Genomic DNA, 20,069 nt, shown 5'->3' with positions numbered 1-20,069 from the left:
TGATTTACGAATTGTTCAAGGTCGCGTTTTGGGTGAACTTTCACTTGGATCTAGCTTACCTTGTTTATCCTTCGTGTGTATTTTCTTGGCAGCCAACCCTCCTAAATATTGAATGCCACTATTCTGTTATGCTGCATGTGTTTCTTTGGTCCAGGTATGATCATGTAAAATATAGATACTTATGACTAATGCTCACAGTCTAACAAGCATAAACACAGCCAAATTTACCACTCGTCTCACGTGAAGCTTCCTCTCACCACAAATATAAACAAACCGTAACACATTTGAGGTGAAAATATGAAATGACAGGAAGAAAAATGTGGGGTATGAAACTATTCAGGGACAAACACAGACTGTTAAAAAAGCAACCAAGGCAAAAGTAATTAAAAAATCAAACAAAACTCCAGAAAAAATTAAGACATTCTGATCTGTCCAGTCACAAAAATAGGATGATACTTGCATTATGTTATAGGACCATTCTCTAAATTTCCATTTTTTGAGGATCAGTACTAGTACTTAGGACAGATTGTGAAACTACAGTGCTAAATTTAGGCTGCAGTTTGTAGCATCAGCTAAAGAAAGGGAGGAACATGCAGGCTGCAGAACATTTTGAAATAAGTGAAAGCAAAGTCCCAAATGGGCAAACTCACACCTTTATTTCATTTAGAATTTACTGCATTTATAGATAAAGGTAAGCTGTATTTTTTAGGTCAGCTTTGTTAATTTAAAAGGAAAAATATATCCAGATTGTTTAAGTTAGCAACTAATGGCAATGATATTGTCAGTAAGACTTTGCTAATAATTTTTGGAATGTTAACATTACCAGATGCAAATGGTGGTACCTGATCACAATGTTCATAATTTATGGTATGATAATATGTTAATATGTTTACGTATTGTGATTGGTTATCTAAAGTAAAACAATAGTTTTATTAAAATTATTCTAATTTTGAAAACAAATGTGCTGATTGACTGCAAATGGATACTGTTGATGTAGCAGCTTAACTTGGGCCAACAATTTGCACACATTTTGCAAGGGAGAGAGGAATGATGATAAGGCGGTATAGGTGGCTACCTTAGTTTGTTATCTGAACAGATACAGCTCTTGAACTTTCATGGAATGAATCGCTGCATTGTATTTTAGCCCAGTAAGCTGTTGGACACACATACCTAACAGCTCAGAGGCTTAGGTCTCCTTCCTTTGAGTTCTTTTATCCAGAAAGTGTGAATAGGTGTGCCGAACCTCCAGACAGTTCAGGATTCTCTTATTCCCCACCTGAAGTGAGTCTCCTAATGTTAAGACCCACGTTTGTTCCGCATATGAACAAAAGACAAATTTTAAATTAATTTGTAATTTTCATGTATGACACTTACCTGGCAGGTATATATATAGCTATATTCTCTGTTCGCACTGGCAGAATTTTCAAAACTCGCGGCAACCGCTAGATCACTGGTAGTTCAGGTGATCGCCACCCCGTTCCGTGGACGCTGGTGCGTCGGAATCATTCCCATTTTCGTCAAATTTTTTCTGCCAGCCGAACCGGCAACATCGTTGTGGGTTCCCTGCTAGAATTTCGAACTCGTTAGCTGACTTTCGCTGTACTTTGATGGATTATTGGGTATCGTATTGGAAAGTTGGATTGGCAATCGCGTTTGGAATTTATTTCTTCATAATTCCTGATTTCTGGTTTAGTATTTAGAGTGTGTGTGAAAGTGCAAGGTGAGACTGCCGAAAGCCTCGGTAGACCCTCACACAGTATGTAAGAAGTGTAGAGAGGGTGTGTGTACTTGGGATAATAGATGTAATGAGTGTGAAAGTTTAAATGAGAAGAATGGAAGACTTTCACTAAATATGTTGAGAGACTAGAAAAGGATAGAGTAAGGAGATCGGTATCTCGGAGTGAGAGGTCAGGCTCTTCTAGTAAGGCCTTGAATGCTTCTGTTATTTTCTTCCCCCTTCCTTCCCAAGTAGAAGTTGTAGACCCTTCTCATCAGGTTTCTTCCTGCGCCTGCTGCTGTTCTGAGGATCCTAATTATGTGAAAGTGTTTGCCGCCCTTGCGTCAATGGGCAATCACGATTCAGCGTCTTACAGACAAAGTGGGTACTTTTGAGAGTGTCAGGGGGCGGCTGATCGTCTCTCTCGTGCTCCTAGACCTAGGCCTCTGCCAAGCTCCCAGACCCAAGGGAGAAGGGCATGTCGACAGTCGAAGGGAGGCGAGAGGGGTTCCCTTACGATCAGTCGTCCCTTCAGGCAGTCCTGTTGCGTCCCAGGCTGCAGCAGTGCGCCATAGAAAAGGCGACACTGGGAAGTGTTTTTCTTCTACCGATAGTTCTGCGTCAGGCAGGTATCGACGTTATGCGGAAGAATCGCGTCCGCTGAAGAGGACGCATAGACCTACGTCATCTCAGGATGAACTTGACGCTCAAGAGCGGTGGAGTAGCCCCGAGATTTTCTCATCTAGTGACGATGAAGACGTGGTTCCGGTTAAAGGAGGAGAACTTTTCGTTCAAGGCAGGACGCAAGACTTCATTTAGACGGCGGTTGCGCTGATAGGAGCCCTCCTTCTGCATCCTGGGCAGTTTCTCCTGTATCTTCTCCTTCTCGTAGACCTCAGGTTCGAGCTTCTCGTCTTCGTTCCCGCATGCTCAGGCATCCCGTCAGGAAACAGAGACTAAGGACTTTCTTAAAGAGATGCAAGGAAGGTTAGCCGATCTAGTTAAATCGTGGGAAACAACGAAACATCCTCCTACGAGACGTAAGGACGCGTCTCTCCCCGTCAAGTCCTCCAAAAGGACGCATGATTGTTTGCCTCCTCCTCATCGCACTTCGGATTCTCGTGTAGGACGCAAGTTACCGGGACAGACGCAGGAACGCAATCTCGGAGCGGATTCACGTTTTGTCGACGTATCTCAGAAGGACGCAGGCGGCAGGAGCCTTCCTCTCCCGAGAGGTTAGAGAGAGGTTCAGCAGCAAGAACTTGGATTACAAGATGTTTCTTCGGCAGAGAGGAGATGGAAGACTTAGCGTCTGAAGAAGAGAAAGAGGGGAAACACCTTCTCTTCAGACTACAAGAAGTTAAACTGATTGCCTTTTGTCAGTTTTTGAAGGGGAATTTCAGCCTTCAGCTCCGATGTCACCTCTTTCTCAATTCTCCAAGAATAAAACACCGAAGAAGTCATCGTTTTTGAAGATGAAGCTTTCAATTACAGCTAAGAAGGCTCTTCAAAGGATTTTTTAAAAGATACGTGGTTGAAAGAAAGAGGGAAGCGGGCAAGACTTCTTTCTCCTTCCCTCCAGCCAAATTGGCATCGAAGTCCGGAATCTGGTATGCGACGGGGGAAAGTCTCGGCCTGGGAGTTCCTGCCTCCTCCCAGGGGGATTTTTCCAACATTGTTGACAGTTCCCGCAGACATGCTTTGAATTCAGCTAAGTTTGGTGGACGTCATCAGAGTTAGATCATCTCTTGAAAGGTATTTTCCGGACATTCGAGGTTTTCAATTTTCTTGATTGGTCCTTGGGGGCTCTGGGACGAACCGTGGAAGATAAGGAATCAACTGCTTCGCAACTTCCAAGCAGTATTATGTCCTGCATGGACAAAAGCCAAAATAAGGGATGGGGCGAATGAGTTAGCTTCGCTTTTCACCGCAGGAGTTTTAAAGAAGAGGTCACTCCTGTGCTCTTTTGCTGCAAAGGGCGTTTCTAACGATTCAGAAATCCGAGTTGGTTTTTTCCCCACTCTCGGATCAGTTATTTCCTTCGGATCTTATCAAGGATATTTCGCTTTCCCTGACTCAGAAGGCGACGCAGGACCTTTTAACGTCTTCGGTAAGGAAATTTTTACCCGCCAAAGTGGTTAAGAAGACACCTAAGGAGTCAAGACAGGCTAGTCAGCCCTTTCGAGGCAAGTCCTTTTCTCGTCCTTCCTTCAGAGGAAGAAGAGCTCCTTCCAAGAGGGGTTCGAAACCCAGTATAAACAATGAAGAACAAGTCCTTCAGACATCAGTTGGGGCCAGACTCCAGAAGTTTTGGGAGATTTGGCAAGAAAAAGGGAGCAGATCCTTGGGTCGTCACGGTAGCCAAGGAAGGTTACAAGATCCCTTTTCTGAAGAAACCACTTCTTTCGACATCGCCAAGAGAGCTTGGAGCTCACTACAGCGATCCAGGGAAACAAGAAGCACTACAAGAGCAAGTACTTTCTATGCTCAGGAAAGGAGCAATAGAACCTGTTCTGGATCACTTATCCCCGGGATTTTACAACCGGCTTTTCTTAGTAGCGAAATCCTCGGGGGGATGGAGACCAGTACTGGACGTAAGTCAACTCAACTTATTTGTGGAGAAGACAAAATTTACTATGGAGACGACCGATTCAGTACTGGCAGCGGTGCGTCCAGGGGACTGGATGGTTACCCTGGACCTTCAAGACGCATATTTTCATATCCCAATTCATGCAGGATCCAGGAAGTACTTAAGATTTGTGATTCAGAACAGGGTCTTTCAGTTCAAAGCCCTCTGCTTCGGACTGTGCACAGCCCCACAAGTTTTTACAAGAGTGATGTCAAGCGTGGCGAAGTGGCTACATATTCTAGGGATAAGAGTGTCTATACCTAGACGATTGGCTCATAAGAGCCCAATCAAGAAGACAATGTCTGGAGGACTTAAGAATGACGTTGGCATTAACGAACGAATTAGGGTTGATGGTGAACTTAGAAAAGTCGAATCTGATCCCCAATCAGGAGCTAGTTTATTTGGGAATTCTGATTTCCTCAGCGACTTTTCGGGCTTTTCCATCTCCCGACAGGCAGGCTCAGTGCATCCGGAAAGTACAAGCCTTTCTAGAGAAAGAACAATGCTCTGCACGAGAGTGGATGAGCTTACTGGGGACTCTCTCGTCACTGGAACGGTTCGTTTCTCTAGGAAGGCTTCACATGAGACCCTTGCAAATATTTTTGAACCAAGTCTGGCCAAGAAAATCGCAACCGGATTCCTTCCTGTTTCGAATTCCTCGCAAGATCAAAGAGGAATTACTTTGGTGGCTAACTCCGGGGAAGTTAGCGGAGGGAGCGTCGCTCCAGCAGAAGAGCCCAGACCTTGTATTGTTTTCAGACGCGTCGGACGCAGGCTGGGGAGCGACTCTCGGCCCTCAAGAAGTGTCAGGTCGCTGGAGCAAGGAGGAAGCGTCTTGGCAATATAAACAGGAAGGAACTGATGGCGATTTTCTTGGCTTTGAAAGAGTTCAACGCGGTGATCCGCAACAAGGCGGTGCAGGTCAACGCGGACAATACCACAGCTCTGGCGTACATCCGCAAGCAAGGGGGAACACATTCAGTCTCTCTTTGCAAGTTGGCGGAGGAGATCCTTCTATGGGCAGAGAAGGAAAACGTAACCCTTCTCACCAGGTTCATTCAAGGGGAGAAGAATGTGAGAGCGGACCTGTTGAGCAGGGAAGGTCAACTTCTGTCAACAGAATGGACTCTTCATCTAGAAGTATGCCAGAGTCTGTGGAAATTATGGGGTTGTCCAGTGGTGGACTTGTTTGCGACCGCAATGACAAAGAGATTGTCGATTATTGCTCTCCAGTCCCAGACCGTCAAGCAGTCGCAGTAGACGCCTTTCTTCTAGATTGGACGGGGCTAGATGTGTACGCCTTTCCCCCGTTCAAGATATTAGGAAAGGTTTTGAAGAAATTCAGGGAGAGTCAAGGACAAGAATGACTCTCATAGCTCCCTACTGGCCGGCCCGAGATTGGTTCACAGAGGTACTGGAATGGACAGTAGATGTACCAAGAACACTTCCAGCAAGAGTAGATCTACTCAAACAGCCTCACTTCAACAGGTACCACAAGAGCACCCTCGCTCTGGGTCTGACTGCTTTCAGACTATCGAAAGACTTGTCAGAGCGAGGGGGTTTTCTAGAGAGGCGGCCAGAGCTGTGGCCGGAGCAAGAAGAGCCTCGACTATTAAGGTGTACCAGGCGAAGTGGGAAATCTTTCGTAAGTGGTGCAAGAGTCGGAAGATTTCTTCATCCAGTACCTCTGTGACCCAAATTGCCGACTTCCTTTTATATTTAAAGAAGGAAGTAGGGTTGTCAACTCAGACGATTAAAGGATATCGTAGTATGTTGGCCTCAGTATTTAGACACAGAGGTTTAGATATTACCAATAATCTTGATCTGAGAGACCTCATAAGGTCCTTTGGAACAAGGAAGGAACACCGATACAGAACACCTTCCTGGAATCTCGATGTGGTCCTGAAATTCTTAGGAACTAATAAGTTCGAACCGATGGATCAAGCTTCGTTTAGAGATATCTCGAAAAAGACCATCTTTTTGGTGGCCTTGGCCACAGCTAAAAGGGTTAGTGAGCTGCAAGCAATTAGCAAACATGTTGGCTGGAAGCATGACAAGGCAGTTTGCTCGTTTCAGGAGGTTTTCTTGGCCAAGAACGAGAATCCAGCTCATCCCTGGCCAAGGTCTTTTGAGATTATGGGTCTTTCAGATTTGGTGGGACAGGAACAAGAGAGAGTTCTCTGTCCAGTAAGGGCTTTGCGCTATTATATAGAGAAAACCAATAATATTAGAGGAACTTCAGAATCACTGTGGTGCTCTGTGAAGGACCCTAGCAGAGCAATGACCAAAAATGCTATTGCCTTTTTCCTCAGGGAACTGATTAAAGAATCACATATGTTATGTCAAGAAGAAAATTTCGGCATCCTTAAGGTTAAGGCGCACGAAGTGAGAGCAGTAGCTACTTCCTGGCATTTAAAAGAAATATGGCCCTCAAAGATATCATTGAAACGACGTTTTGGAGGACTAATTCAGTGTTTGCGTGTCATTACCTTAGAAACGTCAAAACAACATTTGACAACTGTCAAACGTTGGGCCCTTATGTATCCTCAGGAGCAGTATTGGGCAAGGGAGTTTCCACCCCATAACTTACTAACATGCTAGGTATTTTAATTAAGTAGTGTTGTTTTTATGGTTGTCTGAGAGGGTTATTTCCTCTTCAGTCTGTGAAGTGTAGTGTGTTATGTTAGCTTTGTGTGGTTCAGGTGGTCTAACTTATCCTAGCATGAATGCCCGTGGTAAGAGAGGGCTAGGGTTTCCTGTCAACGAATTGGTCCCGTCCAGTTGTCAGACCCTTGTATTTAGCTTCATCAACTATTAGGTCATGTCCTAGTTGGGAGCTACTAAGGTTTAGCAGGCTAAGAGGCAGGATTTATGAAGTCAGCTACCTTAGCAGGTAAGGAATCTAAGAGTATTTGGGATTTATTTTAAATTTTAAAACTCTTACAATGTTGCTGTCTTTGACCCACCTCCAAATGTGTCAATCAGCTATATATATACCTGCCAGGTAAGTGTCATACATGAAAATGATGTTATTATGATATAACAAAGTTTCATGTATACTTACCTGGCAGGTATATATAATTAAATTCCCACCCACCTCCCCTCAGGAGACAGGGTTCAGAGAAAAATCTGACGAAAATGGGAATGATTCCGAGCACCAGCGCCATGGGAACGGGGTGGCGATCACCTGAACTACCAGTGATCTAGCGGTTGCCGCGAGTTTGAAAATTCTGCCAGTGCGAACAGAGAATATAGCTATATATATACCTGCCAGGTAAGTATACATGAAACTTTGTTATATCATAATAACATCATTTTTCATGGCTAATAAACCTGCAGTCTTAACATTTACTACCTGTTTCAGTTAACCCTGGGCTGGAAGAAAACTATTACGTCATATGATTGAGATTGAGTCTCTGGCTGCTTCCTCTGTCATCTCTGTTACAGATGCCAGATGCTACCAATTCCTTGCATAAACAATTCTTATTGTTGTTTACCAGTTTCCAGCTGGCACCAGAAGATAATCCTAATGTTAAGATAAGACAAGTTTGTTAGCTATGAAAAATACAAATTAATTTAAGATTTGTCTTTTCAGTATGTATGTATCATTACTTCTTTTGTTCACAGAATGCCGATATGTTTTGGAAGCCAACTGTAGCTGTTTTAGGAGATGTAGGAACTTTTGTGCGAGACGTGGCTGCTCATCTAATCGGCTACAAGTGTGATCCCGAATGGGTTACAACTCTGAGAGAGAGAGATGAAGCAAAGGAAGCTACTAATGAGAAAGTAATATACTAAATTATTACAATTGTTCCTCTCAGGCTCTTGTTATTTTCTATGCTTAAGATTCAGTTTCATGATTTTCATTGCAACATTTTTTTATTTGTATGCTTGTATCCAAATTTTGAATACTGCTGGGTGTCTCCTCATTTAGGTTTTGTACACTTCTCCCAAACTTCTACTTTTATGTGTAAATGCTTTATTATTGTTAGGTCATAAACAGTATATGATTTTATATGAATGTCAGAATTTTATATTAGCAAACTAAAGTGAGATGGCTTATATTTATGTTGTATGTACTTAAATTTTTAGTGGTAACAATTGCAATATCATTTTGACATAGTAGACCTTGTATTATTTTTATTGGTAATTGTTTTTCAGATGTCATGCTGATAACTGCAAAAGGGCATAAATAACTTTATTTGACAAAAAACCCAACCTTAATATTTTACATGTACAGTACAGGCAGTCTCTGGTTATTAGTGGGGGTTCCGTTCTCGGCAGGGTGGTGATAAGCGAAAACTGCCATTAACTGAAACTTGATGATTTATAGCATAGCACCAAGTTTTGGTTAATGGCACTTAACCGGTTAACGGCGCATCTGTGATGGGGCCACATCTCTAGTATCGGCACCTTTTGGTGCCGATAACCGAAACTCGACCTCTCATGGCCCTATAAATTGCCGATTTTATTAAACCGGATCGCCAACAACTGGGGACTGCCTGTAATACCTTTATGACTACTTATTATAGAAGAAAACAAAGAAAATTCATGCAATATGAATTTAGTGCTATGTAAATTTTGCATTTTATTCCTTTTTAAGATGGCTGAAGAAATACCAGAGAAGCATTTAAATCCTATGAAAGTTTTTATGGAACTCGAAAAACTTTTGCCGGATGATGCTGTTCTTGTTGCTGATGGTGGAGACTTTGTTGCTACTGCTGCTTATATACTCAGGTTAGTGCTCTCATCTTGTCTGGTGAAATTTCTTTGGAATAGGGAAGATCTGTATGTTAGATGCCACGTGTTGTAGTTTCAGCTGTCTTTGTAATCCAGTATTCCCTTCAACAATACCAGACCAGTTCTGCTAAAGATTACTATTACATTTATTGTTTTCCTAATTGATTGAAGGGATATTACTAATCAGCAATGCAGACCCCAAAGTTATCAATATAATTCGTTGTAATTCCAGTTGCAGTTTGCAGTGATTGGAAAAAATTTATTTTTCTGAGCCTTTAGTATTTGTACATTTTGAACAGCTATAAGAATTTTCATATTTTGGAACTGTGCCATTGAATGATGAGTTATAGTTTGATAATAACGACGATAAAGAAATATGATCAAAAGAATCATTTTTTCTGAACCATTGAAAGGAAATGTTTTCTGAAAATTGTTAATCATGGTGATAAAATTTAAGTAAAAATTAATGAATTAAGAATGAAGAATTTAAAAATGAGCCTCTTCAACAAACTTAGTTATGCTTCTTAACTAGAAACTACATTTCCAAGAATTCTGGAGAGACGGTAATTGCTTCCTCCTCGTTTGATCAAAGAGGAAATGAGCAAGGCTTATGTTTCATAAATGCAAACCATTGCGGTTTTAGATAGCAAACTTTTTAGTTTGCAAGCCAAAGGTAGGTACACAACAAGTAAGAGTTGGGGTGCTCCAGATGAGAAGGGTTTTATTTGCTACTTAAACCAGTTAACAGGGAATTGTAAAGTCTATAATGGGCATAGCTCACCATGACCACTAAAGAAAGTAGTTGAATGACAGATTCATATGTATGGGATTTGAAAATGTTATTTTGACTCCAATTGTTTGCATCTGAAAATGATGTCTTTGATATGAACTCATAAAGAAATGATTTTGTTGTTATTACAATATGTAAAGAAATTATGTCAGTCTTGAATATTTTCATGTAATTTACTTAGAAATTATGTAATTATTATTATAGAAGTTAAGAAATATACAGTCTTTTTATGTGTAATTAAGATTATTTCATGGTGTACTTTCTTTTACATATATATTATTATAAGTTTAACAAGACTACTGCATCACATTTTAAAACTCACATGGCTCATCCAAAGCATTTGTTCCTAAATGAAAAGTTAAATTTTGAACAATTTAAAGTTTAAGAAGTTTGACAGCTAAGGGGAAAAGACCAATAGGATGAAAAGTAAAATGCACAAATTCATGCAGCTGGGGCCGAAGGGTACTGGGAGTATTTATCCAGGGTACAGGCAGTCCACAGTTATCGGCGGTCCATTCTTGGTGGTGTGCTGATAAGTGAAAAACACCATTAACCAAAACTTGGTGATTTATGGTGCATAGTTTCAGTTAATGGTGCCTTAACTCTATTATTAAAAGAAACTTGGCCTTTTATGGCGCTAGACAAGCCCCATAAAACAGGATCATCATTAACCGAGACCGCCGATAACCGGGGCCTGCAAGTATTCCTCTCAGTGTTGGAATTATGGAAGTATCAATTTTATGTGTGCAACTTACCAAGTAGTTACATAGCTATAGTTTCTAAATCTGTTGGCAGCTAGAATTTTTGAAATTTGCAGTAGTGCTAGTTTGTTTTGGTCAGGTGATACCCCTTCCCACTATCGGGGGAGAGAGGAACCAGTACCGCACCAAATCCAGTATTTCTGCCGGCTGGTGCTGTTAACACAGTTCAGCAGCAGCGCAATTTTTGGGATTGCTTTGCTGTCGCTCATTATTTGAAGTTATTTAGTGAAGTACTTTTAAATATTGGTAGCCATTTCGGCATCATTTAGCTATTTAGGAATTCATATAAATAGTTAAATTTTGCTCCTGAATTAGTCTCTTAGTATTGGGTTAATCTGCTTACATGTCTGATACTAGCTCAACAGGAATTAGGTATTGGAGCAAAGGCTGCAATACAAAGATTGGTAAAGCTTATAGTGATCCGCATGGAATTTGCACTGGTTGTAGGGGTCAGACTTGCACACTAGATCGAACTGGTGGGAATGTATTAATTGGGACAAGAGAACTTGGGAAATCTTGACTAGCTACACTAAAAAGTTAAAGAGATAAAAAGAGGAGAGCAGCTTTTAGAGCTAAAGCTAAAGGTTTAGTTAGTCAGGATTTGTCAACTGAAAACTTAAACTTGTTTCCTTCTGAACCTTCCCCATCACCTGTTAATCCTAGTCCTTGTCTTGGCGCTGTTACACCCGTACCCGATTGCCAACCTAGAAGCAAGAGTAGATAAAATATTTTCGATCATGCTTCAAGCAATGAAAAAATTAGGAGCATCTGTTAAAACCCTAATGGACAAGGTAAATGATGAAGTGAGTGCCAGTGCTAGTGTTGTGGAGGAGGTGGCTATTTGTCCTGCTGATTCTCTTAGGCAAAGGTCCCTGTCAAACCACCCAGAACCTGGGAGGAGGCATACTGGTAGCCCAAGGGAGGTCAGTGGGGTCTACCCACAAGCAGTCTCCCCCTCGGGCAGTCCTGTTGATAAGTCCCAGATCACAATAGAGCACCATTGGAAAGGCGTCTCTAAGGAAGTGTGTCTTTCCTCTCGTGCCTCCAACTCCAGGGAGTCTTCTCCCAGGCACCAGTGGTGCTTCATTGACGAGTCCCGTCCATTGAAAAGGAGGGCTTGTAAGGTGACACCTTCTCCAGTCCCCTGTAAAAAGGCTACGGTGGACCCCCCGTATTAGCGTTCTCCAGGTTCTCGGACTCACGCATTCACGGATTTCTCTCTGGAACATTTTCCCCTATTATTCGCGGAAAATTCGCCTAGTCGCTGTATTTTTCCATGAGAAATATCCACAAATTCCTGTTTTTTATCAATTTCATCATAAAATGCACTTTTTGTGATAAAACTATTAAAAAAAAAGGTAAAAAACGTATAAACATTTTTAGTGGTTTTTTCTTGAGTTTTAACTAACAAAATAGGAGGTTTTAAGCCTCTTTATAGGGGTTCAGTCGGGGGGGTCTGGTACACATCCCCTGCGAATACTGGGGGACCAGTGTAATCCATTTCAAGAGGATCAACCTTCATGTAGTTTTTTGGACTCTCCGGAGAGATTTTCTCAAGATCTAAAAGGAGAGGGACCCCATAGTGAGAGTATTTCATCCCCTAAGTCTCGATCCTCATTGAGAAAGTCTTCCTCTGGTACTCTTGGAGGTTGCAGGCAGGAAAGGCTCAGAGCGTCCTGTACCTTCCACGAGTATTGAGAAATGTAAGATTCCTGCGATCTTATCGGCACCTGCTCGTTCTTCTTATGCAGAAGAACAGGTAGTGTTTCCACCAGTGTCACCTGTAGTTCATGAGACTTCTTGGGTGTAGGAGCCTCGTCCAGTGTATGAGCACCCATCAGCGCAGAGGATTCCTACAGTACTGGAGCCTATGATAATTCAAGAGAAGTTGGGGGCACACAAAAGCCCACCAGCTCCTGAGCATCGATTGGCGACAGTTTTCTCGATTGCCAGAACGCCCATTGGCACCCAAAAGTTCATTGGTTCCCGAGTGTCCATTAGCGCCCGATCATCCATCGGTGCTCGAGCATCCATTGGCTCCCGAGTGTCCATTGGCACCTGTGTGTCCATTAGCGCCCAAGCATCCATTAGCGCCCGAGCTGCCATAAGTATCCAAGCAGCGAGGTGTGCAGCCGGATTAGTATGAAGTTCTTAGTCAAACTTTAGCAACAGTTACGCCTTCTGTCTTACTGACAGGGTCACATGCTATGGCTACCTCCGATCATTCGTTTAGAACCATTCAGAACAAGTTGGACAGCATCTTGGACTTTATACAGTCTTTGTTGCCTCCTGTTCAAACTCGAGAACTTGTCGCTGATTTCATCAGCAGAAGAAGATGATGATGATGATGATAAGGAGTCGTCTCTGACAGCCTACAAATCGCTACTGTTTTACTTTTTAACAAATTTTTCTGATTCTTTCTCGCCAGTGGCACCCGCTTCACCAGAGTCTTCCTACATGAGAGACAACCAAGAGGATTCTTCTAATTTGCTTAAATTAGTGTTCTTTTTCAACACAGAAGGTGTTGAAAGTGATTAACCTTTGGCGTGAAGAGAAGAGAGATTAAGGCAAAGTGAACTTCAATTTTCCTTCTTCTTTGTCTTTCCACAAGGAGACATTTATATTATAAGACCAGAGAAGCTCTCTCTGGGTTTATCTGCCTCCGCCCAGGGAGACTTTTCTGGACTAATTGACTCTGCTAGAAGATCAGCTTTTTATTCAGCCAAGATAATGTTTTTGGCTTCAGAGTTAGATCATCTCATCAAAAATATCTTCAGGATTTTTGAGGTGATAAGTTTCCTTGACTGGACAGTAGGAGCCTTGAGCCGTTAAATCAAAGATTGTACAACAATGAATGAGGATTCGTTTGCAGACATCAGAGAAGGATCCTTAGAACTAGCCTCTCTTTTCACCTTAGGCATTCTAAAGAAGAGAGAACTTTGGTGTTCTTTCACCTCTGGACAAAAAGTACCTTTTCCCAGAGGATACAGTAGTTCAAATTTCTTCGGAGTTGCAGAAAAAGGCAACACAAGACCTTCTTACGCAATCTACTAAACGCCCTTGAGACTTGATTCCCAATACATGTCCTTCACCTGCCATGAGCGCTCAACCCTTTCGGTGCAGGGGCTTTGCTAGATAGTATTTCCCTAGATTGAGGGGTAGAGTACGCTTCACCCTGAGATCTATCAAAAAGTCCACAACCAAATCCTCTGCCACAAGATAATGTGTTAGTCCTTCATGCACCTGTGGGAGCAAGACTTCAGCAGTTTTGGAGAAACTGGGAAGCAAGAGGAGCGGAATCTTGCATTGTAGAGGTCTTGAGAGAAGATTACAATATTCCGTTCAAGAGCATGCCTCCCTTATCAAGCGCTCCAATAGTTTTGAGAGCCTACACGGAAGATTCAGAGATTGATTGCCCTTTCGGGAGAGGTTTCGCCCCTCTTGCAGAAAAAAACAATAGAGTTAGTAGAAGAACCGTTAACCCCAGGGTTTTACAATTGTCTATTTGTAGTCCCCAAGTCATCAGGGGCTGGAGGCCCATGTTGGACATAAACACTCTGAACCAATTTGGAGATGAATCAGATGGTCCTATCATCAATCCGTCAGGGGATTGGACGATTTCCATCAATATGGAAGACGCCTACTTTCATATTCCAATTCACCAGAACTCAAAGAAATTTCTTTGGTTTGTCTTCAAGAACAAAGTCTGTCGATTCAGAGCGCTGTGTTTCGGGCTTTCAACTGCCCCACAAGTTTTCACTCAAGTCAGCTCCCATTGCGTAATGGTTACATCTAATCGAGATAAGAGTATCCCTATACTTAGACGATTGGCTTTTTCGGTCACAAACAGAGAGAAAGTGCATGGAGGACCTGCAGAAAACTCTGTCATTAGCTCAGGAATTAGGACTGCTAATAAACTGGCAAAAGTTGCAGTTACTCCCATGTCAGAAGCTAGTCTATTTTGGGATGAGGATAGACTCGGTGAGTTTTTGCACTTTTCCATCCCCACAGCGAAGGAATGGATGAGTCTATAGGGCACGCTATCCCCAATAGAACAGTTCGTGTCACTGGGAAGACTGCATATGAGGAATCTACAGTTCGTCCACAGGGCAAACTGGAACAGAAAGAAATTTCCAGACTCTCTTGTGTTCCAAATCACAAAAGAGATAAAGGAGGACCTGCAGTGGTGGAAGTTAAAAGACAAGACTTTAAGAAGGGAAGTCTCTTCTACCGCTGAGCCCCAACCTAGTGTTCTTTTCAGATACGTCAGATCAAGGTTGGGAAGCAATACTAGGGAACAAGGAAGTCTCAGGGACTTGGAATGTGCAACAGAAATAGTGGCATATCAATCGGAAGGAATTGACTGCCATCCACAGGGGATTATTAGAATTTGAGGATGAGGTCCGCAATAGAGTTATGACGGTCCATTCGGACAGTACAACATCGCTCTTGTACATAAGAAAACAAGGAGGAACCCACCCGTTTTCTCTTTGCGAAACAGCAAGAACCTTGGTCTTATGGGCGAAACAGAACCAAACCAGATTGGTAACAAGGTTTGTTCGGGGGAAATACAATGTAGTACTCACGGACGAACTAAGCCACAAGAAACAGGTCCTTCCCACAGAGTGGATGATGAACCCATTGGTGTGCCTCGATCTATGGAAACTTTGGGGCAAACCAATGCTAGATCTGTTTGCCACAGTAAAAACAATCGTCTCCCTATATACTGTTCGCCAGCCCCAGACCCGAAAGCATGGGCGATGGATGCGATGCTTTTGGACTGGTCAGACAAAGACTAGTATGCATTCCCTCCATTCAGGATGGTGAGAGATGTCATCAACAAATTCAGGTCTCACCACAACATCTCAATGACCCTCATTGCTCCATTCTGGCCAGCACAAGAATGGTTTCCAGATCTGCTAGATCTGGTGGATTGGCCAATATTACTTCCACAGACAACCGGTCTAATCAGACAGCCCCACTTTAGGAGGTTCCATCAAGGGGTGTCCACTCTGTCCCTGACTGCTTACAAGTGATCTCTACCTGGCAAAGTGGACAGTTTTTAGATCCTGGTGTAAGAAACATGACATTTCATCTTCTAAGACATCTATAACAGAAATAGTGGATTTCCTGTTACATTTGAGGACAGCTAGGAAGCTGTCTGCCTCGACTATCAGAGGATATAAAGCAATGTTGGGATCGATCTTAAAACACAGGGGATTGGATGTATCGACGAACAAAGATCTTTCGGATCTCATTAAATCTTTTGATACAGAAAAGCGTAAAGGCTCATAGATCTTATCTTGGAACCTAGATGTAGTCTGTAAATGGCTGTCAGAACCTCCTTTTGAGCCATTGTGCAGTTCATCATTGAGAGATTTGACGAGAAAGACCCTATTCCTGGTAGCCTTCTGTAGCGATAAGGGCGAGAGACCTAAGCTCCATGGACAAGAGAGTAGGATTTGCTCAAGGTAATGCTGTATGCACATTAACCTTGGGGTTTTTATCGAAAAACAAGACTCCTTCCAAGCCGTGGCCTTGTTCTTTCATTATTAAGAATTTGACGACTTAGTAGGACCAGAAGAAGTAATGTTAAATGTGTCCGGTCAGAAAAAATTAGGGGTTCGTCTGATCATTTATGGTGTTCTGTAAAGAATCCTTCTCGCCCGATGTCTAGAAACGCCCTGGCATTCTTTTTACGTAATGTTATTGTAGAGTCTCATTCCCAAGTTAAAGAAACTGTTTTTGATACACTAAAAGTGAAGGCTCACAAGGTGAGAGCAGCGGCTATGATGCTTTCTTTTCAGCATAAACTCTCTCATAAACAGTTTATGAAAATTGCTGCACCCTGGGTCTGTATTGAGCGGCTGGCACAGTATTGGGTAAGGGTGTGTAGGAAGTCATTTCTTTCTATTCTAGTCTCTTCACCTTGAATAAGGTTGTTGAGTTTTAAGGGGAGCCTGGAGGTATTATTGGTGTACTGGGAGTACCTTTCAGTCAAGTTTATAGTTGGGTATGAATTTTTTAATAATTTTGGAGGTAAATTTGATATTGTATGGTAAATTTGATATTGTATGGTACTGCGCCCTGGGCAGGGGCATTTTTTGATTGACCATGCTAGCCATGGACTATTCCTTAGCTGTTTTGATCCCATTAAGTAGAGGACGACTCCTGGCTATGCTGCCACGTCTTTACGAGTTAAGACGAGTGTCTTCTAGAGGCAGTAATCATCAATCATCTGTACAGCTCTCTTAACAGGTAATCAAAACAAACTACTGCTACTGTAAATTTCAAATATTGTAGCTGCTGATGGATTTAGAAACTATAGCTATGTAGCTACATGGTAAGTATACATAAAATTGTATTTTATTATAAAAATGTCATTTTTGTTAGCATACGGTAACTTTAGTCACTGTGTGTGTGTTCTCTAATGAAGCATTATTGCTGAGTTTTCCTCCATAACTTAAAGGTATAAAATAATTAGGTCACAAGGTACATGAAGAATTTTAGTCTAGCATTTTTGGAAAGGATGAACTATTTTCTTCTTTGTGTAACTAGAAAAAATTCAAATTTCTGACCTGGTTTATGAACATTTTTATTTTGATCTGTAATCATAAAAACTTTGGCCTAACTTAATTAGTGGAAGTTAAGTAAGATGAAAATTTTATTATCCAGGCCCAGAGGTCCTCTGACTTGGTTGGATCCAGGAGCTTTTGGTACCTTGGGAGTTGGTGGTGGCTTTGCTCTTGGGGCAAAGCTGTGTCGACCAGATTCAGAGGTATAGTAATGATGTTCTCGTTGATCATTTGATTGCCCAGCTGATAGCTTTCAGTACTTTAAGCTCAAGAGAGATTAAGGCAGTGAATGTAGAATATTTATTTGTAGGGCATGTCTTATGTATTGCATCATTAGTCTAGAATTAATTAGCTGTTAGGATAGATTTTAAACTTCATTTCTGGCATTACACCATTATTGTTGATGAATTCCAAATGTAGAACATTTTAATACATTTTGCTTTTTACTTTATAGTTGTGTAACCACAGTTTTCGAGAATAATGTATAATACACTGATAAATTCTTTTATATTAAACTTAATATTTTCCTCCTGATAAAGAGAGACTGAATAAAGATCTTGATTTTAAATTTAAAACTTGTTTGGTTTGGAATAAAATTGGATGAAATGCATTTGCTGCATAAAAGGTTGATATTCGTCCATCAAAAATAGTTACCCCAAAGATCTCTCACGCATACAGTGGACCCTCCTGTATTCCCATTTTTGAAATTCGTGGACTTGAGTATTCGCAGATTTCTCTATGGACCATATCTACCCATTATTCATGGGAAATTTGTGTATTTGCCATATTTTTCTATGAGAAATATTCACAAATTATTGTATTTTCATATCAATTTCATGATTAAATGCACTTTTTGTGATCAAACTATTTAAAAAGTCCAGGCAAAGAAATGTTTTGTTGGTTTTCCTTGAGTCTGAACTAACAAAATAGGCAGTTTCAAGCATTTTTATAGGATTTCTAAGTATTCACATATTCTAGCTATTCGCAAGGGGCAGGCATCTGCACATGTCCCCTGCGAATATGGGCCCGTCCATTACATTTAATTGTACACAGAGTGATGGTTATATCCACAAGTCTGCCAGTTGCTATTGAGTCGGTGGGGAGCTCCAAATATGGACTCATGTGCAACTTCGATGAATAGGAAACTAGGTACCAGTGTATTGTTCTCGATGCCAGGACTCTCAAGCTTGGGCAGTGAACACATTTCTTCAGGATTGCCCAGCCTAGATGCTTATGCTTTTCCCCCCTTTTGCAGTAATAAGGAACGTAATGAACAAGTTAGGGAAGCAAAGAAATGGAGAATGACTCATAGTACCTTTGTGGCCTCAAGGAAAATAGTTTCCAAATTTTATAGCTCATATAGATCTTCCTTCAATTTTTCCATTAAGGAAGGATCTACTCAGACAAATTCCACATGATTCCACCAAAGCCTTGTCATGCTAAGCTTAACTAATTGGAGACTCAACCATCTCCTCTGAGTGGTTTTCTAAGGTCTCTAAGAAATCTACCCTTATATCAAGATGAGTGACAACTTTGGCTTTGTATCAAAGGCAGTGGTTGTGTATACTGCTGCTGGCATCATTCTAGAGGGATTTCCAGCATCCTTACCTCTTTAGACAACTTCATTAAGTTCACTTTCTTAGATACAGGAAGAATTTGTCAGATGTTATACGAGGGTATAGATCCATGTTTTCCTTAGTTTTGCATCATGTGCAGTTGGATGTTTCTAACAATCCAGACTTTGAAAAAATGTTTAGATCATTTGAGGTGGAAGTTCCCAGAGTTCAGTGTCAGTATCTGTCATGGAATGTAGACGTGAACTTGACATTTTTATCTATAGACCCTTTGGAGCCTTTGGAATCAGTTTTCTTTTTTGAAGTTTCTGACTATGAAGATACCCTTTTTAATGTGGCAGCAAAAAAAGGTGAGTTGCAAGCATTCTCCAGCAAGATCAGCTTTTGTAAAAGAGATGCTATTTTTTCATTTGTGCCTTTATTCAGAGCTAAGAATCATGTTTAAGCAAAGCTATAACCAAGAACAGTAAGGATTCTTAATTTAACCTTGCTAATGGATATGGCTATTAGAATTAGTTTCAAATGGCTAAAGCCTGTAAGGGGCAAAGCTAACCATTTATTTTTGTTGTGTTAGAAAGCCTAACACTCTCTTGCCTAAGAATATGATGTCTTCGTTTGATAGACTTTTAATCAGACTAGGTCATGAAAAACTAGATTCAGATCTCTTACCTTCATTTAAGGTCAGTATTCATAGTATAAGAGGGGTTGCTATATTATTTAGTTTTTTGAAGGACTTGTCACTTGAGGATGGGGTTAAAGTGGCGTAATGAAATTGCAATTCAGTTTTTGCCACACATTGTCTTGAAGAGTAGAAATAATTCTCGTTCGTAACTGTAAAGTCTGCTGGTAATAGTGGGTAAAGTTTTTCTTGAACCTAAAGAAAGAGCATTCTTGTAGGCTCTTTAATTTTTAATTCTGGATGTTGGTTTACTGGAGAACAAGAAGATACATTTGTTGTAGTATAGGAGTGCACATTAGTATTTTTGGGTAATTTAGCTGATTGTAATTTTTTGGGCTTTCAAAACCAGGCTCACCACTTCCGTTCTTTCTAAAAAGGAAGCAGTGTTCTCTGCAAGGTCTGCTCTTGCTGCACACAGCAGTATTATTCAGGAATGATTCCAGATCAAGTAAGAATGTTTTAGCTTTCATACAAAAAGCTCTTAGCATGCTTGACTGAGCCAATTTTGTTGAGTTGCACTACCCACCATCCTTTTCTCAAAGTGGGAATCTACTATCTTTATCAGCAGGTAAGATTCATCCCAAATAACATAAGCTTTCATAGT

At 41.3% G+C, this 20,069-nt stretch overlaps 1 protein-coding gene across 1 annotated transcript in view; it reads left to right on the top strand.

Annotated features, from left to right (window-relative positions):
- Positions 1–20,069, top strand: part of LOC135221742 (2-hydroxyacyl-CoA lyase 2-like) — a 264,184-nt gene that overhangs the window by 181,302 nt on the left and 62,813 nt on the right. The window contains 3 exon segments of the mRNA XM_064259551.1: positions 7,974–8,132; positions 8,950–9,083; positions 17,313–17,415. Coding sequence (XP_064115621.1) covers positions 7,974–8,132; positions 8,950–9,083; positions 17,313–17,415 — 396 coding nt within the window.

Source organism: Macrobrachium nipponense, chromosome 20 (assembly GCF_015104395.2).
Source record: "Macrobrachium nipponense isolate FS-2020 chromosome 20, ASM1510439v2, whole genome shotgun sequence".
Taxonomy (NCBI): domain Eukaryota; kingdom Metazoa; phylum Arthropoda; class Malacostraca; order Decapoda; family Palaemonidae; genus Macrobrachium; species Macrobrachium nipponense.
This window is presented reverse-complemented; position numbering and strand designations above follow the sequence as displayed.